At 38.4% G+C, this 27,375-nt stretch overlaps 2 protein-coding genes across 2 annotated transcripts in view; both read left to right on the forward strand.

The window, feature by feature from the left end:
- LOC120415094 (ecdysone receptor-like) overlaps positions 1–2,248 on the forward strand; it is a 41,157-nt gene extending 38,909 nt beyond the window's left edge. Inside the window, exon 3 of the mRNA XM_039576512.2 lies at positions 1,095–2,248. Coding sequence (XP_039432446.1) covers positions 1,095–1,141 — 47 coding nt within the window. The 3' untranslated portion in view covers positions 1,142–2,248. The remainder of the gene's footprint in view (positions 1–1,094) is intronic.
- LOC120415091 (ecdysone receptor-like) overlaps positions 1–27,375 on the forward strand; it is a 363,558-nt gene that overhangs the window by 277,558 nt on the left and 58,625 nt on the right.

The raw sequence follows: 27,375 nt of genomic DNA on the forward strand, positions 1-27,375 counted from the left end.
ACCTGATCTGGGAAGTTGGGTGGGGGAGTGGGAGGTAGGGCTGAACTTGTCACCAAGGGTCCTGATTGCTCAAAATCAACCACTCCATTCGCGAGCACAAATAGCAGGCGACGCGATACTGCCCTGATGAATTCCTACCGTTTGTCACTTTCACACCATTCGCTCCCGAACACTCTCTCTTCTACTCTCCTTCTCTCTCTGATCGGCTCAGTCTCCGAACGGCTCAGGCAGGCCGAACGTCGCCGATCACTCTGAACTGAACACATTTTTTCTCTGATGCGCTGCGTTATACTCATTGATTTGGGTTGCCTAAAATCAATGTTATCAATTAAATTGTGCATTTATTTTGATTTCATAACATTATAGACACCATTCAAAGAAACTTCCACAAAGAAAAAATCAAATTGATGACAAACTAAGGGCGTGAAGACAAAAAGAATGCCGCGCTGGCATTTTGTGAGAATGGCTCTTCGCTGAGCGTGGTAGTGTGTGAGTGTCGTCGAGCGACGGAGTAGGCAAATATTTTCACGATGTATTTGTTCGCTGAGTGAACAGTTCAGGCCACTCGCTGGCTGCTTGCGAGACTCATTCGCTCATGAATGCTAGCGGGTTGGAATAGGCGACGAATGGATAGGCGATGAGTGAGTGGTTTCTGTTCATTGAACCGAAAATCAGGACCCTTGCTTGTCACCGTTGTAATGAGTACGGTATGAGGTCAGCACTAGTTCCCAGCGCGCCACTTAAACAGTGGAGCTCTCGCTAATGGAGCATGAACTAGATGTGGCGATTGCCGGGTAGATGATGTAAGAGCTACAATTAAAACAGACAAGTTCACGAACAGATGAGCTTGTCTCGTTTTAGGTCATTGACAGAGTACTTACCCCAATTGTTGTTACGTCAAATTTGACGTTTCACTGACTTACCTTAACTAATTTTTTGGGAGACTTTTCAAAGGTATATCAATTCTGAAGTCCGTGTTAGGGAAACACACCCAAAAATGTCTTCAAATCCCTCCACGATGACTGTTCCACTCATTCCACGCTCACAAAAAACCAATTTATTAACGTCAACTTTGTTTTCCCTTCTCTTTCCAGGTAAGTCGACCACATCGAGCTTCTGCCAATCATCCTCCTGGAATTAAGATTCCCGCTGCCGAGTTCAAACCCCCCGAGAAGTGGTAATAAACATCCAAATTTTATATGCGTTTTGCCGTCACGGTTGCATTTCCTCTGTTGGTGTGTAAATTTCCGCGTATTTTAGGCGGCCGCGGGACTCATCGTCCCGCGGCGAAAAATAATGCAATTTATTTCCACATTTGTGCGCGATTCCTCGCGGAAGAGTTGCCGGAGGAGGAGCGCGCTCTGCGCGTGCAGCAAATTAATCTTACCCCGTTGCTAAGGGAGCTCAGAAGGCGGCGACGACGTCAGTGTTGTTTTGTTGGTTCTGATTCTGGATCAGGGCCACCCCCGCGCCAGCGGAAGCACGATGCAGTTGACTGGGATGGCAACGGATTCGTGCGTGGCGTTCGGGAAGTGGTTTGGTTGAAACAGACAGGTTCATGAACAGATGAACTTGTCTAGTTTTGAGCGGTTGACAGATTGACAAAGTACTTACCTGTGCTGCACCAACTTACTTACACCAAACTGGAACGAATCACCAACCTTAACTTGGAGTCTGTAATACAATCACCAAGTTCTTTAACTCCACTGACTTACCTGCCATCACCCTAGACCGAGAACAAGCTTTGGTATATCAATGTTGACGTCCGTGATAGAGAAGCTCTCCAAAATGACTTACCTGTAATCACCTGAATCCGACAACAGTGTTTGGTATACCAATGATGAAGTCCGTAATAGAGAAGCTCTTCCAACTGACTTACCTGCCTCTAACCGACTCCGACTTCAGTTTTTAACAAATCGTTGACTCCGGCTCCTACTCCGACTCCAACACCTACGCAGTATTAAGAATATCTAAATATTTGTATTAAAAACATTACTCACATGTTCAGTTCACAATTGCGCGAATACCGTAAACCGGGGTGACATTGATAGGTTGAACTTTTATTTCACAATATGATAAATACGAATTAAATACAAACATAATGGTATGGAATCATACTAAGCTTGGTAGACAAGAGTTCTGAGTATCTCAAGAAGCTGTTTTCAACAAATTTTCAAAGGATTCAAACGTTAATTACCTTCAGATTTAAACACATTTTCAGTTGAACAATTTGAAGTTTGAATAATAATTAATTAACCTCATTGGATTTAAAGCTTATAAATTAGCTAAACAAATATATAATTGTTTTTAATTTTGTTTTTTTTTTAAATAAAAAATAAAAAAGAAACCTCGACACTATTAAATTTTTGCAGATAAATGGTAAACATTAAGGTAAACTATATATTTAATATATTCAGTGATTATTTCAAAATTGGATGCAACTATTTTTATTATGTTTTGTCAGTTTCAAATATCTTCAACCCGTAACTTTGATATTATCTGTATTTACATAAAAAATTGCATGTTGAGTGCCAAGTAATAGATTGATATAATAGTTGATGCTTTCTGTTAAAGAAATTTTTTTTTAAATACATACAAATTTGAAATTTTTTTAATTGTTGACGATTATTTGAGAATATTTGCAATGACCTAAATACTTAAAAAAAATTCTAACAAAATTTCAAGTTTTTTTTGTTATTTAAAAACTTCTAAATTATTGAGAAATTTTGGAAATTTTAAAATTGTTGAGAGTTTTTCGTATTATTAGAAGTTTTAAGAGCTGAAAAAATAAAGACCTTAGAATTTTTAGATTTTTTGGAACTTTTTGATTTTTTTAAATAATTTATCACACAATTTAAATCTAGAGTTTTTTTAAGGTCCTATACGCTATTGTGTTTCTTATGTTTATTGGACCTTAAGAAATTCTCGATAAGTTTAAAAACTTGAGATTTTTTATAAAATTTCAGTATTATTTAATTTTAAAATATCAAGACTTAAAAAAATTAATAACGGTTGAATTTCTGGAATATTGAATATTTTTAAATAAAAAAAGTTTTTTAATTATTTCTAGAGAATTTATAACTATTGGAACACTACGTTTTTATAGCTTTTAAAACTTCCGGAATTTATTTGTTTTGTTATGTTCTTTTTTTTCAAAACCATAACAATTTTTAGAATAATTTTTTTTTATACATTTCGAAAAATTTAGATTTTTTCTAATTTGTTCAAGAATTTGAATTATTTTAGAATTATAAAAAAAATGATTTTCCAAATGAGCAATTCTCTGAGATTTCGGTCATTCGATTTTTTTTATATTTTTTAATCCGGCTGATACTTTTTTGGTGCCTTCGGTATGCCCAAAGAAGCCATTTTGCATCATTAGTTTGTCCATATAATTTTCCATACAAATTTGGCAGCTGTCCATACAAAAATGATATTTGAAAATTCAAAAATCTGTATCTTTCGAAGGAATTTTTTGATCGATTTGGTGTCTTCGGAAAAGTTGTAGGTATGGATATGGACTACACTGAAAAAAATGATACACGGTAAAAAAAATTGGTGATTTTAAATTTAACTTTTTGTCACTAAAACTTGAATTGCAAAAAAAACACTATTTTTAATTTTCTTTATTTTTAATATGTTTTAGAGGACATAAATTGCCAACTTTTCAGAAATTTCCAGAATGGGCAAAAAATCTTTGACCGAGTTATGATTTTTTGAATCCATACAGATTTTTTCAAAAAATCGAAATATTGGTCGCAAAAATTTTTCAACTTCATTTTTCAATTTAAAATCGAATTTGCAATCAAAAAGTACTTTAGTGAATTTTTGATAAAGTGCACCGTTTTCAAGTCATAACCATTTTTAGGTAACTTTTTTGAAAATAGTCGCAGTTATTGATTTTTTAAAAACAGTGCCCATGTTTGCGAAAAATTTTTTTTCAAAAATTTTAAATCAAGACTAACATTTCAAATGGGCGTAATATTGAATGTCTGAAAAGTTGGCATTTTATGTCCTCTAAAACATATTAAAAAATAAAAAAAATTAAAAATAGTTTTTTTTTGCAAATCAAGTTTAAGTGACAAAAAGTTAAATTAAAAATCACCAAAATTTTTTTTACCGTGTATCATTTTTTTCAGTGTAGTCCATATCCATACCTACAACATTGCCGAAGACACCAAATCGATCAAAAAATTCCTTCAAAAGATACAGATTTTTGAATTTTTAAATATCATTTTTGTATGGACAGCTGCCAAATTTGTATGGAAAATTATATGGACAAACGAATGATGCAAAATGGCTTCTTTGGGCATACCGAAGGCACCAAAAAAGTTTCAGCTGGATTAAAAAATACAAAAATAAAAATTAAAGAAAAAAGACCGATTCCGTAGAGAACTGCTCAAATAATTTAAAAATATTAAAATTAAGTTTAAGTCCTCCAAATTTCAGTTCTTTTAGAGTGTTACTACAAGATTTTCAAACTTATAATCAAAAAAATGTGGGTGTCCTTTTTTTCAGCAAGAGTTTGATAAAATTTGGCCAAATTTGAATTGAAAGAATACATAAATAGAGGCATAAAGAGGCAGTCAAGGATGAGTTAAATATTTTTTAATTTGACTACATAACCACAATTGTTTACTTTTTTATGAGTACACTACAAACATGAGTAAGAGAGGATTAACAGGTTATCATTTCATTGTTATCCGAGCATTCGTTGGTGAAGGTTGTCTGAATCAACATGACTCGTCGCGTCCCGGCGCAAAACGCCGGCAATATTGCCCTACCTGCGGCTCAAGCAGGCAAAAAAGTGGGAATTTCCAAAAGGAAGGTTGAGGCCTCAACTGATGGCCAAAAACCGGGAATTTCCAAGAGGAAGGTGCTTTTGGAAGTGACATCGAACAGCAAAAAGACGAAAAAGAGCGACGGTACTGTACCGATGGATGAGGAGGAGGAGAACTCTTCATCGCACGAGGAGCAGCTATTGAAGAACAACAAGTTTGCTGGACTGCCTGACGAGGACCAGGTAGCGAAAGCAAAGGAGAATGAAGTGAAACAGCGAAAGGAGAAACTGCCTCCTTTTTATGTACGGCAATCAGCAGCAACGATCGACTTTCGAGCGGGGCTGGTTGAACTCATCAAGTCTGGGAAAGTCCTAGGCAACATTCGTCTGTGTCAGGACGGATTTAAGGTGCTGGTGCAATCCAGGCAGCACTATCAACTGGTCAAGGAATACTTGACCGAAAACGAGGCGGAGTACTTCACCCATGATGTCGCCATGGATAAGCCGTACAAAATTGTCGTCAGAGGTCTGTACGACATGCCAGTGGAGGAATTAGCTGCCGAGCTAAAAGTTTTGAAACTGGATGTGTTGGCCGTGCACAAAATGAGCCGACGCAACAAAGACATCAAGTACCGTGACCAGCTCTACCTGCTGCATTTGGCTAAGGGATCGACGACGCTTCCTGAGCTGAAGGCAATCCGAGCGGTTTTCAACATTATCGTGTCGTGGGAGCGATACCGACCAGTGCACCGTGACGTCACACAATGCTTCAACTGCCTGGGTTTCGGCCACGGAGGTAAGAACTGCCACCTAAGGCGTCGTTGCGGCAAATGTGGTACCGATGCGCACATCACATCCCAGTGCATCCAAGATTCGCCGGTGAAGTGCCTCAACTGCAACGGTGAGCACTCGTCAACCGACCGAAAGTGCCCCAAGAGAGCTGAGTTCGTGAAAATTCGGCAGCAATCATCGACGAAGAATCAGCCTCAGCGTCGTAGAACTCCTCCAGCCCTGGTGGAGCAAAATTTTCCACCTCTTCAACCGCGACGCCAGGTCCCAAACTTGGCACCGTTGCCGTTGGATCCCAGGAAGAGAGCTGAGATGAATCATCCACGGCCGGGTTCCAGCCAGGAGCCGAGACCGCCACCACCGGGCTTCAGCCAGGAGCCAAGACCAACCCAAGAACCAGCAGTTGAGGAAAATGGTAATGATCTTTACACCTCAACCGAACTCCTCAATATTTTCCAACAGATGTCCGCTGCACTGCGTGGATGCAAAACCAAGACCCAGCAGATTGAAGTGCTGACCTCGTTCGTCATCCAGTATGGATCGTAGGTCCCTCAAGCTGCTGAATTGGAACGCTTGCTCCATTAGGAGGAAGAATTTAGAGCTGGTGGATTTTCTTCGCGAGAAGGAGATCGACGTAGCTGCCATCACGGAAACTCATCTGAAGCCCGGTGAAAAGGTTTATCTGCAAAACTACAAGATCGCGACGCAGCTCGATAGGACCACCTCTGGAGGAGGAGGTGTGCTTGTCGCTGTTCATCGTGATCTCAAGCCACGCCGGCTGCCACACTTCAAGCTGGACATCATCGAGGCCGTTGGGGTGGAAATTCCCACTTCGGTTGGCCCAGTACTCTTCATTGCTGCATACTGCCCACGTCAGGTGAATGCCAGAGATGGTTCAGCAGGAAAACTGAAGAGCGATATCCAGAAGCTGACACGGCGGAGCGCAAAGTACATCATCGCTGGTGACCTCAACGCGAAGCATGAAGTTTGGGGCAACAGCAGGAGGAATCGGAACGGAGTGATTCTGCACAACGATCTGCAAAACGGATACTACAACGTTGTGAGTCCGGATCGTCCAACGAGGGTGGCTCGGTCTGGGAATCACTCAATCATCGACTTCTTCATTACCAATATGGCTGAGAACGTGGCTCATCCTGAGGTGTTTGAAGAGTTGAGTTCTGATCACTATCCGGTGGTTGTGGAGGTTGGAGCTTCCGTTACTCCGCAGCGGCAACCAACCCGGAAAGATTACCACAACGTTGACTGGCAGCAGTTTCAGCAAGTGGTAGACAGCAACATCGACTATGATCAACACCCGGAAACTTCTGCTGATATTGATCGTTCGCTGGAGGTGATCCAGCAGGCTATCAACCAAGCAGAGGCTGCCAACGTTCGGGAGGTTCCTGTTAATTTTAAGGTAACTGATATTGACGTAGATACTAAACACTTGATTAGACTTAGGAATGTTTATAGGAGACAATATCAACGGACTGGGGACTATGACAAAAAGATTTCAGTGAACAATTTGAACAAAATCATACAAGACCGACTTGACAATATCAGAAATCAAGAATTTTCAAAACATGTAAGCCAGCTTGGGAATTATTCAAAACCATTTTGGAAACTTTCAAAAGTTCTTAAAAACAAACCAAAGCCTATTCCTCCTCTTATTGTTGAGGATTCTCCTTTGATTACATCCGAGGAAAAGGCAAATGCACTTGGGCTTCATTTTGTTAGTTCACATAATCTTGGCGCTTCCATGACCAGCCGTAAAGAAACATCAGTTGCCAATAGTATTTCAACAATCAATGACTCTACCTTTGAATTTCCTGCAGATTCCCATGTTTCTGGTGAGGAAGTCAAAGTTGCAGTTAAACAAATGAAAAATATGAAAGCTCCAGGCTTTGATAACATTTTTAATCTAGTGTTGAAAAAACAGAGTGATCAGTTCTTTCAACATCTAGCCAATATTTTCAATAAATGTTTGCAACTTGGTTACTTCCCCACCAATTGGAAACTGGGCAAAGTCATACCAATTTTGAAGCCTCAAAAAGATCCAACATCGCCAACAAGTTATCGTCCCATTAGTCTTTTGAGTAGTCTGTCCAAACTCTTTGAGAAGGTCATCTATTCAAGGCTTTTGGATTTTACCAACGATAATAATATAATTTTGAATGAGCAGTTTGGCTTCCGAAAGGGGCATAATACTGCTCATCAGCTTACGAGAGTAACTAAAATCATCAAGCAGAACAAGCTTGAGTCTAAATCAACTGCTATGGCTTTGTTGGATGTTGAGAAGGCTTTTGACAATGTTTGGCATGATGGTTTGATACATAAACTGTATTTGTACGGTTTTCCAATGTATCTAATCAAAATTATCCAGCACTATCTTTCGGAGAGATCGTTCAGGGTTTTTCTGAATGGGATTGCTTCTGGATTATTCAACATTGATGCTGGGGTTCCCCAAGGAAGTATTCTTGGCCCACTTCTGTACAATATTTTTACATCTGATTTGCCTACTCTTCCTGGTAATGGTGTGTTGTCACTTTTTGCTGATGACACTGCCGTTATTTATAAGGGTAAAATAACCAGATATTTAGTTGGCCGTCTTCAGAAGGGTCTTGACGTTCTTTCTGAATACTTTGGCGACTGGAAAATTCGCATAAATGCAGCCAAAACTCAAACCATCATTTTTCCTCTTTCCAAATCGGCCCGATTTGTCCCAAAGGATGATGTTTTGATTAAAATGAATGATGTTTCGATACCCTGGTCAAAGGAAGTTGTCTATTTAGGTCTCATACTTGACTCGAAACTTTTGTTTCGACAGCATGTAGACAAAATATTGAACAAGTGCAGCATTCTCATCAGGTGCTTGTACCCTTTAATTAACAGAAAATCAAAGCTATCTTTGAAAAATAAGCTAGCAGTTTACAAACAAATAATTTACCCCGTTATTGAGTATGCAGTACCTGTTTGGGAGTGTTGCGCTAGAACTCATAAATTGAAGCTCCAGCGTGTCCAAAACAAGGTACTCAAAATGGTTTTGAATGTTCCTGGCTGGACAAGATCAAGTGAGGTTCATGAATTAGCAGAAGTAAAAATGTTGGATCAGAAGATTCAAGAAAAATGTTTGAAATTCAGGGAAAAATGTGCTATATCTGAATACCCCTTGATTCAAGGATTGGTTTAGTTTATGGTAAGATTAAGTTAGTTTTAAGTTAGGTTATGTTTTCTTAAATTTTTTTTCCTCGTTGTACCTAGTGTTACAAAAATGATAAATCATATACTTTTAAAGTTAAGAAAATGAACAGTGTTTAAATCACGAAAAGCAAACTAAAGCTGAAGAGCCACAGCTGACCACTTATTATGTAAACCAAATGTAATTATTATAAGAAAGATTCAATAAAGTATATTTAATTCAAAAAAAAAAAATTCAGGTTATCATTTAGTGATTATAGTGAAATAAACGCAAATAAAGCTATCGAATCACAATAAAAATGCTCCAAAACATATTAGCATCTGATAAATTGCTTGAATCAATTCGCGATTCAAAAAATAAATGTAAACTAAATAAAAGTTTTGCTAAGTGACCTGCATTATAACAAATATTGAACAATAAATAAGTTCATTTGTTAAATTTTATATAACTCCGGCTCCGACTCCAGCTCATAAAACCAACTCCGTCTCCAGCTATTCGAGTTTTGATGACTCCGACTCCAGGTCCCCATAAAGACCCGACTCCAACGACTCCGACTCCACAACCCTGCCTGCCGACACCCTAATCCGACAACCGTTTTTGGTATATCAATGTTGAAGTCCGTAATAGAGAAGCTCTCTGATTTGAAACTTGCGTGGCCTACTGAAAGTGGTCTGAGCTAGTAATGTTGAAACAGACAGGTTCACTATCAGGAGAACTTGTCTAGTTTTAATGTTTGCCAGATTGGCTAGTTGACAGAGTACTTACCTATGCTGCACCAATCTGGAACGATTCACTCACTGACTTACCTGCCATCATCCTAGTAGGATTACAATCTTTGGTATATCAATGTTGAAGTCCGTAATAGAGAAGCTATTCCAAAACCAACAGGAAACAAAACGTGCATGGCCTACTGGAAGTGGTCTGAGCTAGTAGTGTTAAAACAGACAGGTTTATGAACAGATGAACTTGTCTAGTTTTAGGCGTTTGAGAGATTGACTTGTTGTCAGCTTGACAGAGTACTTACCTGTGCTGCCCCGACCTGGAACGATTCACTGACTGACTTACCTGCCTTCACCCTAGTCTGATTACGGAGTTGGGTATATCAAATTTGAAGTCCGTAATAGAGAAGTCCCTATGGCATATGATGTCCGCTATCGAAATCAACGATACTCCAGCAGCTTCAACCCTGCCCTGGTAGCCGGACCAGACTGTTCAAGGTCCCCGCTCCGATCACGGGCGCAATTACACCGCAAACAAACAAATGCAACGTCGGGACGACGACGGTTCTGTTTGTTTACATCTAGCGCACCCTTTCTGGCTTCATCGCATCAGGGAAACGTGATTCTGCTCGAGTTCGAGTCTCCGAAGATGTGAATCATCCGTTCCACGAATCGTCCCGAAGGAGGGGTGCACCACAATTTGATCGATGTGAACGTTTCTTTTATTTATTTTTCCCTAGCGTTTCGGAAAATCGAGTTGAGAAGGGAAAAAATGAAATAATGTAACTTTATGGCTGTAGTCAGCACAACCGAGTCAGGCTGTAGAGTTGTTCAAAAACCTACGGGTGATCAACACTTGAAGGTCACCTCCCTTCTGCGCTGGCCGAATAAGGAAGTGCCAGCAGCAGAAGTTATTGTTGTTACCGAGCAGAACCGAAGCCGTGTGAGAGGCTAGAAGAAGTGCTAGAGGAGAACAAGCCATTATAGGAAAAGAAACCGGCCGGCGGCCGGTGGCGGCACCGGCCACCATTATATGTAATAGTAGTCGTAATAATAGGCAACAGCAGAGAGTTCGCGGAGTTGAAGTGCCCCCCCTCAGCTTGACGCCACAACGCGCAGTTTTTTTTTCTGCGATGATTGTGCGCGAAAACTGCGATGTTCGCGCGGAGTTCTAGTCGTATTCCCGGAGTTTTAGTTGGAACGTCAGCTTCAGCGTAGGCTATTGTGTGGAAATGGCGACCGGGAATGGGGGGGTCGAAAAATCTTGAACACAATTTCTTAAGCGGCCAACAGAGATTGATGCATGTGTTTATAGTTTATGGGGCCCGGGCAATTTGCTTTGCTAAATATCATCTGGACGGATTTCGTAATGATTTTACAATGGGAAATCCTGGGCCGCAGGTTTATGGTGCGTGTAGAACAATGAACTGCTCTTTAAACGGAGGCAGCAGCAGTCAACACAATTAAGGGTGCCATTTTGGAGTGGGCAAACATGGCACAAATTGAGGCAATTGTCTTTGGGTAATCTAGGCTGACGGGTTTGATGAGTGCAAGACCGAGAGGAATTTGGTTCAAGTTTGAACTTTTTGGCTTTGTCAATTTAGGCTTTTTTAAGATTCATTTTATTTGAAGGTTTCAATTTAATAATTTTAATATTAATTTTTGTCTGTTAAGAAAAACTTTATAAAATTCGTTCAAAATTTCTGCTATAAAAATGATTTTTATAAACGTCAGAAGATAGGGCAAATGTTCCTATTTTATTAGAAAAACTCATTCAGCTTGTTTCTTACGGGTGAAGTGTATTTAGCCAAAAGTCGTTTCGCCGAATAGAATTTAGTCAGTAAAAAAAAACACAAAAACGGGAGAAAAGAAAGAAAAAATTAAATTTTAAAACAAGAATATTTCCTACAAATTGATTAAGCTTAACAATATTCCGTGATTTTTATTTCCAAAAATGATAATGACCTCGAAAACTAAAAATTACATTTAAACAAATTTGTGCATTCTTTTAAACATAACAATTTTTTTTTAAATTCTTAGATTCTTTTCAAGGAATAAGAATTATAAAAAAAAGGTGAATTAATTTGAATAGAACATAAGCTCTGGTAATTTTACAAATTGAATTATTGAGAACAAATCAATTTACTCAAAACAATTAAAGATTCCAAAAAATATTTCTGAAAAAAAAAAGATTTTTTATATCAGTTTTTTAAGTGTTTGGATTATTGCTAAAATGAACAGATAATCCAAGTTTGACACTTACTATACTTTTCTATTATTTCGTTGCCGGCCAACGGGTATTGAAATAGAAGCACATGAATAATTTGTCCTCTTTCAAACATTCCTATATATTTTTTAAATGTAATAAATAATGTGAGGTTGTTTGCTCTTCAATCATGAGCAGATCTTAAAAAAAATTAAAGAGTGCATATTTCTGATAATAAAAAAAGATTAAATTCTGTGAGATTTGGAATTCTTGTAATTCTTGTTTTGTTTTTGTAGAGCTTTTAGGAATAATTTCTTAAAGTTTTTTGTAGTATTCCAAACATAAAAAATCATGAGATTTTGCATTCTTCCTAACCAGAGAATTAAATTAAATTATAATGATTTATTCTATGTTTTTTCACTATATTTTTTCTAATATTTTGGATTTCATAAAAATATTTCTCAAAACGAAAGATTTTTTATATCTGGATTTTGAGTGTTTGGATTTGTGTAAACATAAAAATATCTGTATCGGCAAAATCTAAGTCTGACACAAGCTATACTTTCCCATAATTTCGCTGCCGGCCAGTAGTTATTGGATTGGAAGGACACAAAGTTTTTGCTTTCTTTCAAGCATATTCAATGATTTTTTTAAATGATCAATGATGTGTGTTTAATTATTTTTAAAATATGAGGAAATCTTAGGATTATTTTTTTAAGTTTAACTAGTAAATCTCTCTAATATTTATTCAAGCTGCATGATATCATTCCTGAGAATATTTTCCTTAAAAAAGAAATAAATTAATATATTTTTTGTATTTTTTTAAATCGGGGTGAAACTCTGTGAGTATTTTTGTTGTGACCAAAGAGGTCATTTCACAAAATTCAAATATAAAAAAAATCATTCAAACTATCATATAATTTTGAAGCGGTTCATTCAAAAAAATTTTTTTTTAAGATGCGATACTTTGAGAACTGATTTTTGGTTCGATTCGGTATCGTGGAAACAGCTTAGGATTTATTCAGAAAAAATTACACTTAAAAAAAACACTTATTTTCTAAATTTGTCTATTAACACATATAAATATTCCTGCTATAAAACCATTTTGAAAAATTCATGTGTTTTTTTACATGTTTAAAAAGCCAAAAAATGCTATATTTTTAGCTTTGACACAATTTGCCAAATTTGAAAAAATCACGATTTTTGAAAAGTGTGAAAAATATGTGTATAAATTTTACACTTTTTTAGATGTAAACAAAATTTGCAATCGAAAAGTATCAATCATAAATTTCGATTTCGTGCACCGTTTTCTAGTTTAAGCCGCTATAAAAATATTGTTTGTTAAATGCCTAACGTTTTGTCTGTGGTTATCATGACCAAGTTTGATAAGATTTAAAGATTATTTGTTTTGCTGTAAATTTGCCTTAAAGATATTGAAATTGAGTGACGTCCGATTTACAATGTAAAACAATAAAATCATTGTAAAATTTTTCAATTCAATTCAATTCGGTTTTATTAGTGAATAATCATGTAACAATAAGTTCATTCGCAGTACATAACAGAGTTTTGGAGTTCCTTTCAGCTGTGTGTTAAATCTCAATCCATTTTGGAACGATTATTGCTTATGACTAAGAGATTACCAAGAGTAAGACAAAATTTAGAAAAAACTTACTGAAATTGCAAAAGAATGGGGATAGAAATAGAAAAAGCTTAAACTAGATCACAGTTTTTTTTATCTATTGTAGATGTGCTTAATCATTAGCTCCCCAAGGACCAGAAATTGCTCCGCCTTGTTACGGCAGGTTTGGATATTGTAATTTTTTTTTTCAAATCATTCAAATAAAAATATTTTCGAGATTTTCAAATCGACCCCAACAATTGAAAAGACTAAAAAAATAATAATCGACCACAAAAAGGCTGTTAAAATATTTAAAAGTCTTTATACTGAGAACAAATTTCTTGATCAATTTGTTGTCTTTAGGAAGAATTTAAATGCTTGAAAATTACTAGTCCTTTATTAAATTTTTTTAACACAAAATTCAACTACGCAAAATGACAGTTATGGTTTATGTTTTTTTTTAGATGGTCACCTTCGGAAATTATGACCAAAAAATGTATCTGTTAAGTGTTAACTCAAGACGGTAAACAATTAGATGGCAGTGCTGCCAACAAGAAAAAAAAAGGTGCAGGTGGTTATGTTACACATGACCAGTATGACAAAGAACTTTGCTAGATGATTGTTGAAATTTTCGATTAGAACGTCCGATCCAAATTTCCCCATGATTCCCTTATAATTACACAAGACAACTCTTTTGTGGTCTATTTCGTGGCTCTGAAACAGGCTGTTTGATTTGTAAAGTTTTAAGGCATAATATCAACGTCCTATCGAACTAAGGGGATGAAAATTGCAAGTGGAGCTGAACTGCCCTATTCAGGGCTCTAATTGATTACGAAATAGTTATTCTAAATTTCCAGAAACAGATTTCAGAAGTTTAACAGTCATTTTTCCCCAACTCTTATGGTTTGGCAAATGTCCCCCCATCGGAACATCCCCGGGGCGTCCGGCCACTCCGGATTGTGGCCACTACTGCTGAAATATCAAATTTCATGTCCAGTATCAAAATCCATAAAGTTTGATACCCATATTGTACCAACTCTTATGGTTCGGCAAATGTCCCCCTATCGGAAAATCCCCGGGGCCTCCGGCCACTCCGGATTGTGGCCACTACTGCCGAAATGTCAAATTTCATGTGCAGTATCAAAAACCCTACAGTTTGATACCCATATTGCCCCAACTCTTATGGTTCCGCAAATGTCCCCCCATCGGAACATCCGCGGGGCCTCCGGCCACTCCGGATTGTGGCCACTACTGCCGAAATGTCAAATTTCATATCCAGTATCAAAAACCCTAAAGTTTGATACCCATATTGCCCCAACTCTTATGGTTCCGCAAATGTCCCCCCATCGGAACATCCGCGGGGCCTCCGGCCACTCCAGGTGGTGGCCACTACTGCCGAAATGTCAAATTTCATATCCAGTATCAAAAACCCTATAGTTTGATACCCATATTGCCCCAACTCTTATGGTTCGGCAAATGTCCCCCCATCGGAACATCCCCGGGGCCTCCGGCCACTCCAGGTGGTGGCCACTACTGCCAAAATGTCAAATTTTATGTCCAGTATCAAAAACCCTAAAGTTTGATACCCATATTGCCCCAACTCTTATGGTTCCGCAAATGTCCCCCCATCGGAACATCCGCGGGGCCCTCCGGATTGTGGCCACTACTGCTGAAATGTCAAATTTCATGTTCAGTATCAAAAACCTTAAAGTTTGATACCCATATTGCCCCAACTCTTATGGTTCGGCAAATGTCCCCCCATCGGAACATCCGCGGGGCCTCCGGCCACTCCGGATTGTGGCCACTACTGCTGAAATGTCAAATTTCATATCCAGTATCAAAAACCCTAAAGTTTGATACCCATATTGCCCCAACTCTTATGGTTCCGCAAATGTCCCCCCATCGGAACATCCGCGGGGCCCTCCGGATTGTGGCCACTACTGCTGAAATGTCAAATTTCATGTTCAGTATCAAAAACCTTAAAGTTTCATACCCATATTGCCCCAACTCTTATGGTTCGGCAAATGTCCCCCCATCGGAAAATCCCCGGGGCCTCCGGCCACTCTAGGTGGTGGCCACTACTGCCAAAATAATAAATTTCATGTGCAGTATCAAAAACCCTACAGTTTGATACCCATATTGCCCCAACTCTTATGGTTCCGCAAATTTCCCCCCATCGGAACATCCGCGGGGCCCTCCGGATTGTGGCCACTACTGCCGAAATGTCAAATTTCATGTCCAGTATCAAAAACCCTACAGTTTGATACCCATATTGCCCCAACTCTTATGGTTCGGCAAATGTCCCCCCATCGGAACATCCGCGGGGCCTCCGGCCACTCCGGATTGTGGCCACTACTGCCAAAATGTCAAATTTCATATCCAGTATCAAAAACCCTAAAGTTTGATACCCATATTGCCCCAACTCTTATGGTTCGGCAAATGTCCCCCCATCGGAACATCCGCGGGGCCTCCGGCCACTCCAGGTGGTGGCCACTACTGCCAAAATGTCAAATTTTATGTCCAGTATCAAAAATTCTAAAGTTTGATACCCATATTGCCCCAACTCTTATGGTTCCGCAAATGTCCCCCCATCGGAACATCCGCGGGGCCTCCGGCCACTCCAGGTGGTGGCCACTACTGCCGAAATGTCAAATTTCATATCCAGTATCAAAAACCCTAAAGTTTGATACCCATATTGCCCCAACTCTTATGGTTCCGCAAATGTCCCCCCATCGGAACATCCGCGGGGCCCTCCGGATTGTGGCCACTACTGCTGAAATGTCAAATTTCATGTTCAGTATCAAAAACCTTAAAGTTTGATACCCATATTGCCCCAACTCTTATGGTTCCGCAAATGTCCCCCCATCGGAACATCCGCGGGGCCCTCCGGATTGTGGCCACTACTGCTGAAATGTCAAATTTCATGTTCAGTATCAAAAACCTTAAAGTTTGATACCCATATTGCCCCAACTCTTATGGTTCGGCAAATGTCCCCCTATCGGAACATCCCCGGGGCCTCCGGCCACTCCAGGTGGTGGCCACTTCTGCCAAAATGTCAAATTTCATATCCAGTATCAAAACCCTACAGTTTGATACCCATATTGCCCCAACTCTTATGGTTCGGCAAATGTCCCCCCATCGGAACATCCGCGGGGCCTCCGGCCACTCCGGATTGTGGCCACTACTGCCGAAATGTCCAATTTCATATCCAGTATCAAAAACCCTAAAGTTTGATACCCATATTGCCCCAACTCTTATGGTTCCGCAAATGTCCCCCCATCGGAACATCCGCGGGGCCTCCGGCCACTCCAGGTGGTGGCCACTACTGCCGAAATGTCAAATTTCATATCCAGTATCAAAAACCCTAAAGTTTGATACCCATATTGCCCCAACTCTTATGGTTCCGCAAATGTCCCCCCATCGGAACATCCGCGGGGCCCTCCGGATTGTGGCCACTACTGCTGAAATGTCAAATTTCATGTTCAGTATCAAAAACCTTAAAGTTTCATACCCATATTGCCCCAACTCTTATGGTTCGGCAAATGTCCCCCCATCGGAAAATCCCCGGGGCCTCCGGCCACTCTAGGTGGTGGCCACTACTGCCAAAATAATAAATTTCATGTGCAGTATCAAAAACCCTACAGTTTGATACCCATATTGCCCCAACTCTTATGGTTCCGCAAATTTCCCCCCATCGGAACATCCACGGGGCCCTCCGGATTGTGGCCACTTCTGCCGAAATGTCAAATTTCATGTCCAGTATCAAAAACCCTACAGTTTGATACCCATATTGCCCCAACTCTTATGGTTCGGCAAATGTCCCCCCATCGGAACATCCGCGGGGCCTCCGGCCACTCCGGATTGTGGCCACTACTGCCGAAATGTCAAATTTCATATCCAGTATCAAAAACCCTAAAGTTTGATACCCATATTGCCCCAACTCTTATGGTTCGGCAAATGTCCCCCCATCGGAACATCCGCGGGGCCTCCGGCCACTCTAGGTGGTGGCCACTACTGCCAAAATAATAAATTTCATGTGCAGTATCAAAAACCCTACAGTTTGATACCCATATTGCCCCAACTCTTATGGTTCCGCAAATTTCCCCCCATCGGAACATCCACGGGGCCCTCCGGATTGTGGCCACTTCTGCCGAAATGTCAAATTTCATGTCCAGTATCAAAAACCCTACAGTTTGATACCCATATTGCCCCAACTCTTATGGTTCGGCAAATGTCCCCCCATCGGAACATCCGCGGGGCCTCCGGCCACTCCGGATTGTGGCCACTACTGCCGAAATGTCAAATTTCATATCCAGTATCAAAAACCCTAAAGTTTGATACCCATATTGCCCCAACTCTTATGGTTCGGCAAATGTCCCCCCATCGGAACATCCGCGGGGCCTCCGGCCACTCTAGGTGGTGGCCACTACTGCCAAAATAATAAATTTCATGTGCAGTATCAAAAACCCTACAGTTTGATACCCATATTGCCCCAACTCTTATGGTTCCGCAAATGTCCCTCCATCGGAACATCCGCGGGGCCCTCCGGATTGTGGCCACTACTGCTGAAATGTCAAATTTCATGTTCAGTATCAAAAACCTTAAAGTTTCATACCCATATTGCCCCAACTCTTATGGTTCGGCAAATGTCCCCCCATCGGAAAATCCCCGGGGCCTCCGGCCACTCTAGGTGGTGGCCACTACTGCCAAAATAATAAATTTCATGTGCAGTATCAAAAACCCTACAGTTTGATACCCATATTGCCCCAACTCTTATGGTTCCGCAAATTTCCCCCCATCGGAACATCCACGGGGCCCTCCGGATTGTGGCCACTTCTGCCGAAATGTCAAATTTCATGTCCAGTATCAAAAACCCTACAGTTTGATACCCATATTGCCCCAACTCTTATGGTTCGGCAAATGTCCCCCCATCGGAACATCCGCGGGGCCTCCGGCCACTCCGGATTGTGGCCACTACTGCCGAAATGTCAAATTTCATATCCAGTATCAAAAACCCTAAAGTTTGATACCCATATTGCCCCAACTCTTATGGTTCGGCAAATGTCCCCCCATCGGAACATCCGCGGGGCCTCCGGCCACTCCAGGTGGTGGCCACTACTGCCAAAATGTCAAATTTTATGTCCAGTATCAAAAATTCTAAAGTTTGATACCCATATTGCCCCAACTCTTATGGTTCCGCAAATGTCCCCCCATCGGAACATCCGCGGGGCCCTCCGGATTGTGGCCACTACTGCTGAAATGTCAAATTTCATGTTCAGTATCAAAAATCTTAAAGTTTGATACCCATATTGCCCCAACTCTTATGGTTCCGCAAATGTCCCCCCATCGGAACATCCCCGGGGCCCTCCGGATTGTGGCCACTACTGCTGAAATGTCAAATTTCATGTTCAGTATCAAAAACCTTAAAGTTTCATACCCATATTGCCCCAACTCTTATGGTTCGGCAAATGTCCCCCTATCGGAAAATCCCCGGGGCCTCGGGCCACTCCAGGTGGTGGCCACTACTGACAAAATGTCAAATTTCATATCCAGTATCAAAAACCCTACAGTTTGATACCCATATTGCCCCAACTCTTATGGTTCCGCAAATGTCCCCCCATCGGAACATCCGCGGGGCCTCCGGCCACTCCGGATTGTGGCCACTACTGCCGAAATGTCAAATTTAATATCCAGTATCAAAAACCCTAAAGTTTGATACCCATATTGCCCCAACTCTTATGGTTCCGCAAATGTCCCCCCATCGGAACATCCGCGGGGCCTCCGGCCACTCCGGATTGTGGCCACTACTGCCGAAATGTCCAATTTCATATCCAGTATCAAAAACCCTAAAGTTTGATACCCATATTGCCCCAACTCTTATGGTTCCGCAAATGTCCCCCCATCGGAACATCCGCGGGGCCCTCCGGATTGTGGCCACTACTGCTGAAATGTCAAATTTCATGTTCAGTATCAAAAACCTTAAAGTTTGATACCCATATTGCCCCAACTCTTATGGTTCGGCAAATGTCCCCCCATCGGAACATCCGCGGGGCCTCCGGCCACTCCGGATTGTGGCCACTACTGCCGAAATGTCAAATTTCATATCCAGTATCGAAAACCCTAAAGTTTGATACCCATATTGCCCCAACTCTTATGGTTCCGCAAATGTCCCCCCATCGGAACATCCGCGGGGCCTCCGGCCACTCCGGATTGTGGCCACTACTGCCGAAATGTCCAATTTCATATCCAGTATCAAAAACCCTACAGTTTGATACCCATATTGCCCCAACTCTTATGGTTCGGCAAATGTCCCCCCATCAGAACATCCCCGGGGCCTCCGGCCACTCCAGGTGGTGGCCACTACTGCCGAAATGTGGTGGCCAATTCCAATTCCCGCTCATGCCGGCTGGCATGTCTTGGCGTGTCCATGCCTCCAGGCTATCTGCTCCCGGGCCTCCAGGCCGTCTGCAAACGGGCCACCAGGCCATCTGCTCCTGATGTGGTCTCGTCGACGGCCAGCAACAGACTGAATTTTCGGGACCGACCGAGCCGAGTTTTGTTAATTTAGATCGGGGACGTATGCCCCGCCTTTTTGCACCCATTCTCCTACATCTCCTTATTCGCTTTTTGCCGCGTCGACGATCCGAAAATTATGAGGTAGAGTGGGGGTGATTTTAGATACATCAATCTCACGTCTCTATATTGACTGATTGGGAAACGTTTGTTCAACCAACCAGCGTGCACCAAAAAGAGGGGAAATTTGCCGAGAGGGGAATTCGTCACGTAACGTTTTCGCTTCGCGAAAATTTTGGATTGACACCGCGTATAGAAACCTTAGGACAAAGTTCTTTGTCAATAAATTCTTTTAAACGAGTATTTTTTTAATTTTTTAAATCAAAAAATATTCTTTTATGTTTTTGATGGGTCGCACGAGTTTTTTTTTCAGGTTATATCTACGAGAAAGACGTTTTTGTATAAAAAGTGACTTTTTTACTTGTAGAAAGTCAATCAATTTTGTCTGTTCGGAAAGGTAAAAAAATAGAATAGAATGTAAACCATTCAAGGCTGATAAAATCTCGAAGAAAAACTATTTTCGATATGTGTTTTAAAAAAAAGAGTCATTCAAATTTACGGTCTGGCAACACTGTCATGAGATATCAGTACTTAGGGGACAATTACAAAACTTTTTATGTTCGCGTTTTTTTTTCAGATTTGGTAGATGATTACTTTCTGAATAGCACACTTTTGATAGATCTTGAAATAAAACCATGAACCCCCGCCATGAGATTTAAAAAAAAGACCCAACTAACGTGAGCAAGCTGGATTTATTAGGTTTTTTGTATGTTATTTAAATTCTTCAGCGAAACCTATTTTTTGAAGCTTCAAAAATTTGATTCTTCAAATAGTTTGTGTTTAAAATAAAAATCAAATTTGTTTGAATTGACTGTAAAATTGTTTTAAACTTCACATTTATTGTCACTTTTAAAGCAGTCCTTACAAATAACTAAATTTGCACAATTAAAACCCTGCAACTATTAACCAACTGCCAGCATGTGTGAATTGCTCAAGTAAACACATGCAGCACCCCACTGCACACAGCTTGCCGACTGCAAACAACACGCTCTTGTGCTGCAGCAGTCTGCGAGTCACAGATCCGCAGAAGAAAATGCATCACATTGTTCAGAGATCGCTCGACGTAGGAGTTGAGCATCTTTCCCCTCCAGACCCTAACCCGAGTCTGCTCAGTGTGAAGTTCAAATCTCCACCCGCCGATCTCAGACAAAGAGCCTGCTTCATAAAAGTGCTCCAAGTTGGGTTTTATAATTCAATGTTGCAACCTTGAATCGAGAGTCTCTTTGGGGTCGGAGGTAACTCATGCGTTTGGACGAGACGGAGTCTGATGTGGATGAGATCTTCCTCATGAGATGAGATTTGGTTTTAATTTAGCGCGTTGAAATTTGAATATGACCGACATGTGGTTTGATTGTTCAACTAACTAACTCCACTGTGATCGATAAGCGATCTGAAGTGAGTAATTGGGAATGATTGTTCTAGATCGGTGGCCCCTGCGGGACATAAAAAGCAGTGTGCAACAGGTCGTAAATCGCTTGGCTCTCATTAAGTATGTTTGGAAGACTAGAACACTATCACGCGAAGAACTAGTCGTCGCCGACAGGTTCCCCCCGGTTGTCCAAACTAGTTGGAGTTGTAATTAAAATGAGATAAAGTATTCCACACACACAACCGGGGGTAGCATTGAGTCTTGCCATGGAGAATGACGCAAATAAAATTCATTCCTTTTATAATTTAAAAGGCCCATCGTGTGTATGGGGATCGGTGACACGGAAAATAAACTGCTTTGAAGAATATAAAAATCACTCGAAAATTCAGCTATGAAGATGTCGTTTACTCATTCATGATATTTTGAGATTTTCAGAAATCCTCTAATTTAAAAAGGGGGTAAAGCACAGTGTTCATCAAGATTCATGATACCATGAACAATAATTCACGACAGCTTGAACAAATCATTTTCCGTGCACGAATCGCCACACCACAGGAGAGAACCTTTTATCAGACTTCAGTGGCCGAGACCGAGAGGAACCGGTTTCTCTTCTCAATGCCAACGGGGCCAGAAAGGAGGCATTTTTCTCCCTAGCCCGTGTGTTTAAGCTCATCTTATAATGATGAAATATTTTTCGCGATCGCGACCTTCCCGTCATCAGCTAAATGTCAAACGATGCTACCTGCTACCCTAGCGATATCTACGATCTTAATAGTGGGTCGATTTCCGGCGCACGAGTTTTATGGTTCCAACAACAGAAAAACACCCCTAAATTCACCATCTAAAAAACCTCTGATAATCACATTAAAGCTACGCAAAATCACAGGCCTGGACTTCCGTCCTAGAGCTGAACTCTTGCTTGCTAGTTCAAGTTCAATCCAGAAAAAGAGCGCAAAGTTTAAAACCTGCTTCACCCCTCCTTAACCGCGGTTCGACTAGTATTCTTATAAATAATTCAGTAATCGCTCAACCGTGGCACACGCCATCGGCACCACCCCTTTCCCAAGCCCACCGACACTGTCAGGTAATTTTAGCGGGTTATCGCGGGAGTCGTCTCCCGGAAAGGTCGTGCTGTAGCTCACAATTTCTAGCCGTTTGTAAGCTGTCCAGCATTTCCTTGATCGGATCTCGATCAAAGCTGCTAGAGCTTGTAAAACAGACAAATGGACAATCAGATAGCAGGTTGTCTCTAGGGTGATTGATGAACTCAACGGTATTTGAACTAGAAACTCTATGCGAGGTTCTATGGACGTTTATGCTTGTATAAACGGACGAATTGAAATCCTCTTGTTACTCTTGTAGCTCTGACAACGGAGGTCAAAAAGCGATCAAAAGAAGTGTTGCTTTCTCCGAGATTCGAACCGGAGCTCTTTGCATGAGAATTTGTCTCTTTCAATTCCTAAATCTAGAAAAATCTAGCTAAAAAGTTAACAGGTTTTAAAAATTTACCAGTTGGAAAAATGCTCTCAGTTTTGTTAGCTACAAAAATCGAAAATACAAAAATGACAAAAAACAAAAAAAACTAAATGATTTAAATGACCTAAATGACAAAAATGATCTAAATGACCTAAATGACCTAAATGACAAAAATGACCAAAATTACCAAAATGATCTAAATGACCTAAATGACAAAAATGACCAAAATGGCCAAAATGACCAAAATGACCAAAATGACCAAAATGACTAAAATGACCAAAATGACCAAAATGACCCAAATGATTAAATTACAAAAATGATCAAAATGATCAATATTACCAAAATCACCAAATGACAAAAATGTTCTAAATGACCTAAATGACCTAAATGACAAAAATGACAAAAATGACCGAAATGACCAAAATTACCAAAATTACCAAAATTACCAAAATTACCAAAATTACCAAAATTACCCCAACTTACCCAAAATACCACAAATACCCAACCACCAACCCCACCAACCCTACCCAACCATCCAACCTCACCATACCCACACATCCCACCATACCCCACATTACCCAAATACCCACACCCCAACCCACCACCAAACCCCAATTACCCAACCTCACCAACATACCCCAAACCCCCAAAATTCCCCAACTACCAAACTACCCAACCCCCAACCTCCCCCATACCCCAACACCCCAACTAACCCAAAACCACCAACCCCAATTACCACCAAACCTCCCCAAAATTCCCACAATTACCAAAATTACCACAATTACCAAAAACCAATTACCACAATTACCACAAATTACCCACAACCTACCCAAATTACCAAAATTACCAACCATTACCACAATATACCAAAATTACCCAACCCCAATTCCCACACACCCCCCCACCCAACCCACCAAACACCCCACCCCAACTACCAAAATACCAACAATTACCCAACAATACCAACATACCCAAACACCCAAACCCACAAACCACCAAAATCACCCACAATACCCAACATACCACCAAACCAAACTACCCAACATACCCAAAATTACCAAACAACCACCCAAACCACCAACCCAAACATACCAAACTAACCCAAATTACCACCATACCAAAATTACCACAAACATACCCAATTACCAACAATACCACAATTACCAAAATACCAAATTACCACAATTACCAAAATTACCAAAATTACCAAAATTACCAAAATACCAACATTACCAAAATGACCAAAATTACCAAAATTACCACAATTACCAAAATTACCAAAATTACCAAAATTACCAAAATTACCAAAATTACCAAAATTACCAAAATTACCAAAATTACCAAAATTACCAAAATTACCAAAATTACCAAAATTACCAAAATTACCAAAATTACCAAAATTACCAAAATTACCAAAATTACCAAAATTACCAAAATTACCAAAATTACCAAAATTACCAAAATTACCAAAATTACCAAAATTACCAAAATTACCAAAATTACCAAAATTACCAAAATTACCAAAATTACCAAAATTACCAAAATTACCAAAATTACCAAAATAACCAAAATTACTAAAATTACCAAAATTACCAAAATTACCAAAATTACCAAAATTATCAAAATTACCAAAATTACCAAAATTCCCTAAATGACAAAAATAACCAAAATTACCAAAATTACCAAAATTACCAAAATTACCAAAATTACCAAAATTACCAAAATTACCAAAATTACCAAAATTACCAAAATTACCAAAATTACCAAAATTACCAAAATTACCAAAATTACCAAAATTACCAAAATTACCAAAATTACCAAAATTACCAAAATTCCCTAAATGACCTAAATGACAAAAATAACCAAAATTACCAAAATTACCAAAATTACCAAAATTACCAAAATTACCAAAATTACCAAAATTACCAAAATTACCAAAATTACCAAAATTACCAAAATTACCAAAATTACCAAAATTACCAAAATTATCAAAATTATCAAAATTACCAAAATTACCAAAATTACCAAAATTACCAAAATTACCAAAATTACCAAAATTACCAAAATTACCAAAATTACCAAAATTACCAAAATTACCAAAATTACCAAAATTACCAAAATTACCAAAATTACCAAAATTACCAAAATTACCAAAATTACCAAAATTAACAAAATTACCAAAATAACCAAAATTACCAAAATTACCAAAATTACCAAAATTACCAAAATTACCAAAATTACCAAAATTACCAAAATTACCAAAATTACCAAAATTCCCTAAATGACCTAAATGACCTAAATGACCAAAATGGCCAAAATTACCAAAATTACCAAAATTACCAAAATGACCAAAATGACAAAAATGATTAAAATTACCAAAATGACCAGAGGCGCCGACTAGTCCATAATGTTGGGGGGGCTCGGTTTTTTTTCCGAAATCGTTAGGTGAGAGTGGCGATTTGATGTTTGAGTTTATTGTATATCACGAATTTTACCAATTTGAATATTACGATGTGATAAGAGTTTTTTTCATCCGGAATCCATTTTTTTTTCTTGAAAAAGATAATTTATTAAAACGTGATTGAGAATGTTTATTGGGGGAATTTTTTATATGTTTGGAAGGCGAATTCCTTCTAATTGGCATATTCCCACTTATTTTTCAGAAGTAACAGTCAATAATAAAAATGATCAGGTATTTAAAATTCAACAACACAAATATTCTAAAGATGAAAACAAAAGTAAAAAGCAAAAAAATTGAACTTTAGAAATTGGAAAATACACATTAAAAAACAACATTTTTTTGAAATCTGCAATTTAGAAAAAAATAACAGGAAAGAAAATAAATATTCCAAAATTTTAAATTTTTTAAAAAACCCTAGGGTTGAAAAAAACTCATGGCTTAAAAATGTTAAGAAATCAAAAGTTGAAATTCAGAAATTTAAAAAATCAGAAATTTGGAAATTACAATCAATGTTAAAAAAATCGAAAATTTAACATCAATTTATTTGTTAAGAATTTAAGAATTTAAGAATTTAAGAATTTAATAATTTAATAATTTAAGAATTTAAGAATTTAAGAATTTAAGAATTTAAGAATTTAAGAATTTAAGAATTTAAGAATTTAAGAATTTAAGAATTTAAGAATTTAAGAATTTAAGAATTTAAGAATTTAAGAATTTAAGAATTTAAGAATTTAAGAATTTAAGAATTTAAGAATTTAAGAATTTAAGAATTTAAGAATTTAAGAATTTAAGAATTTAAGAATTTAAGAATTTAAGAATTTAAGAATTTAAGAATTTAAGAATTTAAGAATTTAAGAATTTAAGAATTTAAGAATTTAAGAATTTAAGAATTTAAGAATTTAAGAATTTAAGAATTTAAGAATTTAAGAATTTAAGAATTTAAGAATTTAAGAATTTAAGAATTTAAGAATTTAAGAATTTAAGAATTTAAGAATTTAAGAATTTAAGAATTTAAGAATTTAAGAATTTAAGAATTTAAGGATTTAAGGATTTAAGAATTTAAAAATTTAAGAATTTAAGAATTTAAGAATTTAAGAATTTAAGAATTTAAGAATTTAAGAATTTAAGAATTTAAGAATTTAAGAATTTAAGCATTAAAGCATTTAAGAATTTTAGAATTTACGAATAACCAAAAAGATACACATACGGTTTTTAATAAAATCAAAAAAAGCATTATGACAATTTGATACTACCAAAACTTTGCATTTTTTAAAAATGAAATCAAGAAAAAAAATTACCTAAAATTACTCAAAAAAATATCGAATTTATCAGCATTTTTTTAATATAAAGCTCAAATGACCATTTTGAAAAGTGTTTCAGTTCATTTTCGCTAAATCCTGATCTACAATGGCAAATCGCAGAATGTTGCGTCTGAAAACTTGATGATTGTTTTGGCAAGAGTTTGCGTAAGTTTGCTCTTGTTACTAAGCTTGCTGGTTTTCCTTCCTAGTTAGCATAAGAGAGCGCAGTAGTATAGATGAAACGTTGTCGATTTAGAAAACAACAAATGTTTTTGAACTATTTTACAGATTGCTTACAAGAATTCTATCCAATTCCAATTCAGTTTTAAATATTATTTTCAATTATTCCTGTGATTTTTTTGTAATATTTAAAATAAGAATATTTTTCTTCCAAAATTTCTGGGGGGGCACAATGTATGGGCTGCCCCCCTGCCTAATTTTAAGGGGGGCAAAAAGTACCGTGCCCCCCCAGAGTCGGCGCCCCTGAAAATGACCATAATTACCAAAATGACCAAAATGACCAAAATGACCGAAATGACCGAAATGAATAAAATGACCAAAATAAACAAAATGACAAAAATGACAAAAATGACAAAAATGACAAAAATGACAAAAATGACAAAAATGACAAAAATGACAAAAATGACAAAAATGACAAAAATGACAAAAATGACAAAAATGACAAAAATGACAAAAATGACAAAAATGACAAAAATGACAAAAATGACAAAAATGACAAAAATGACAAAAATGACAAAAATGACAAAAATGACAAAAATGACAAAAATGACAAAAATGACAAAAATGACAAAAATGACAAAAAT

This window comes from Culex pipiens, chromosome 2 (assembly GCF_016801865.2).
Source record: "Culex pipiens pallens isolate TS chromosome 2, TS_CPP_V2, whole genome shotgun sequence".
Taxonomy (NCBI): Eukaryota; Metazoa; Arthropoda; class Insecta; order Diptera; family Culicidae; genus Culex; species Culex pipiens.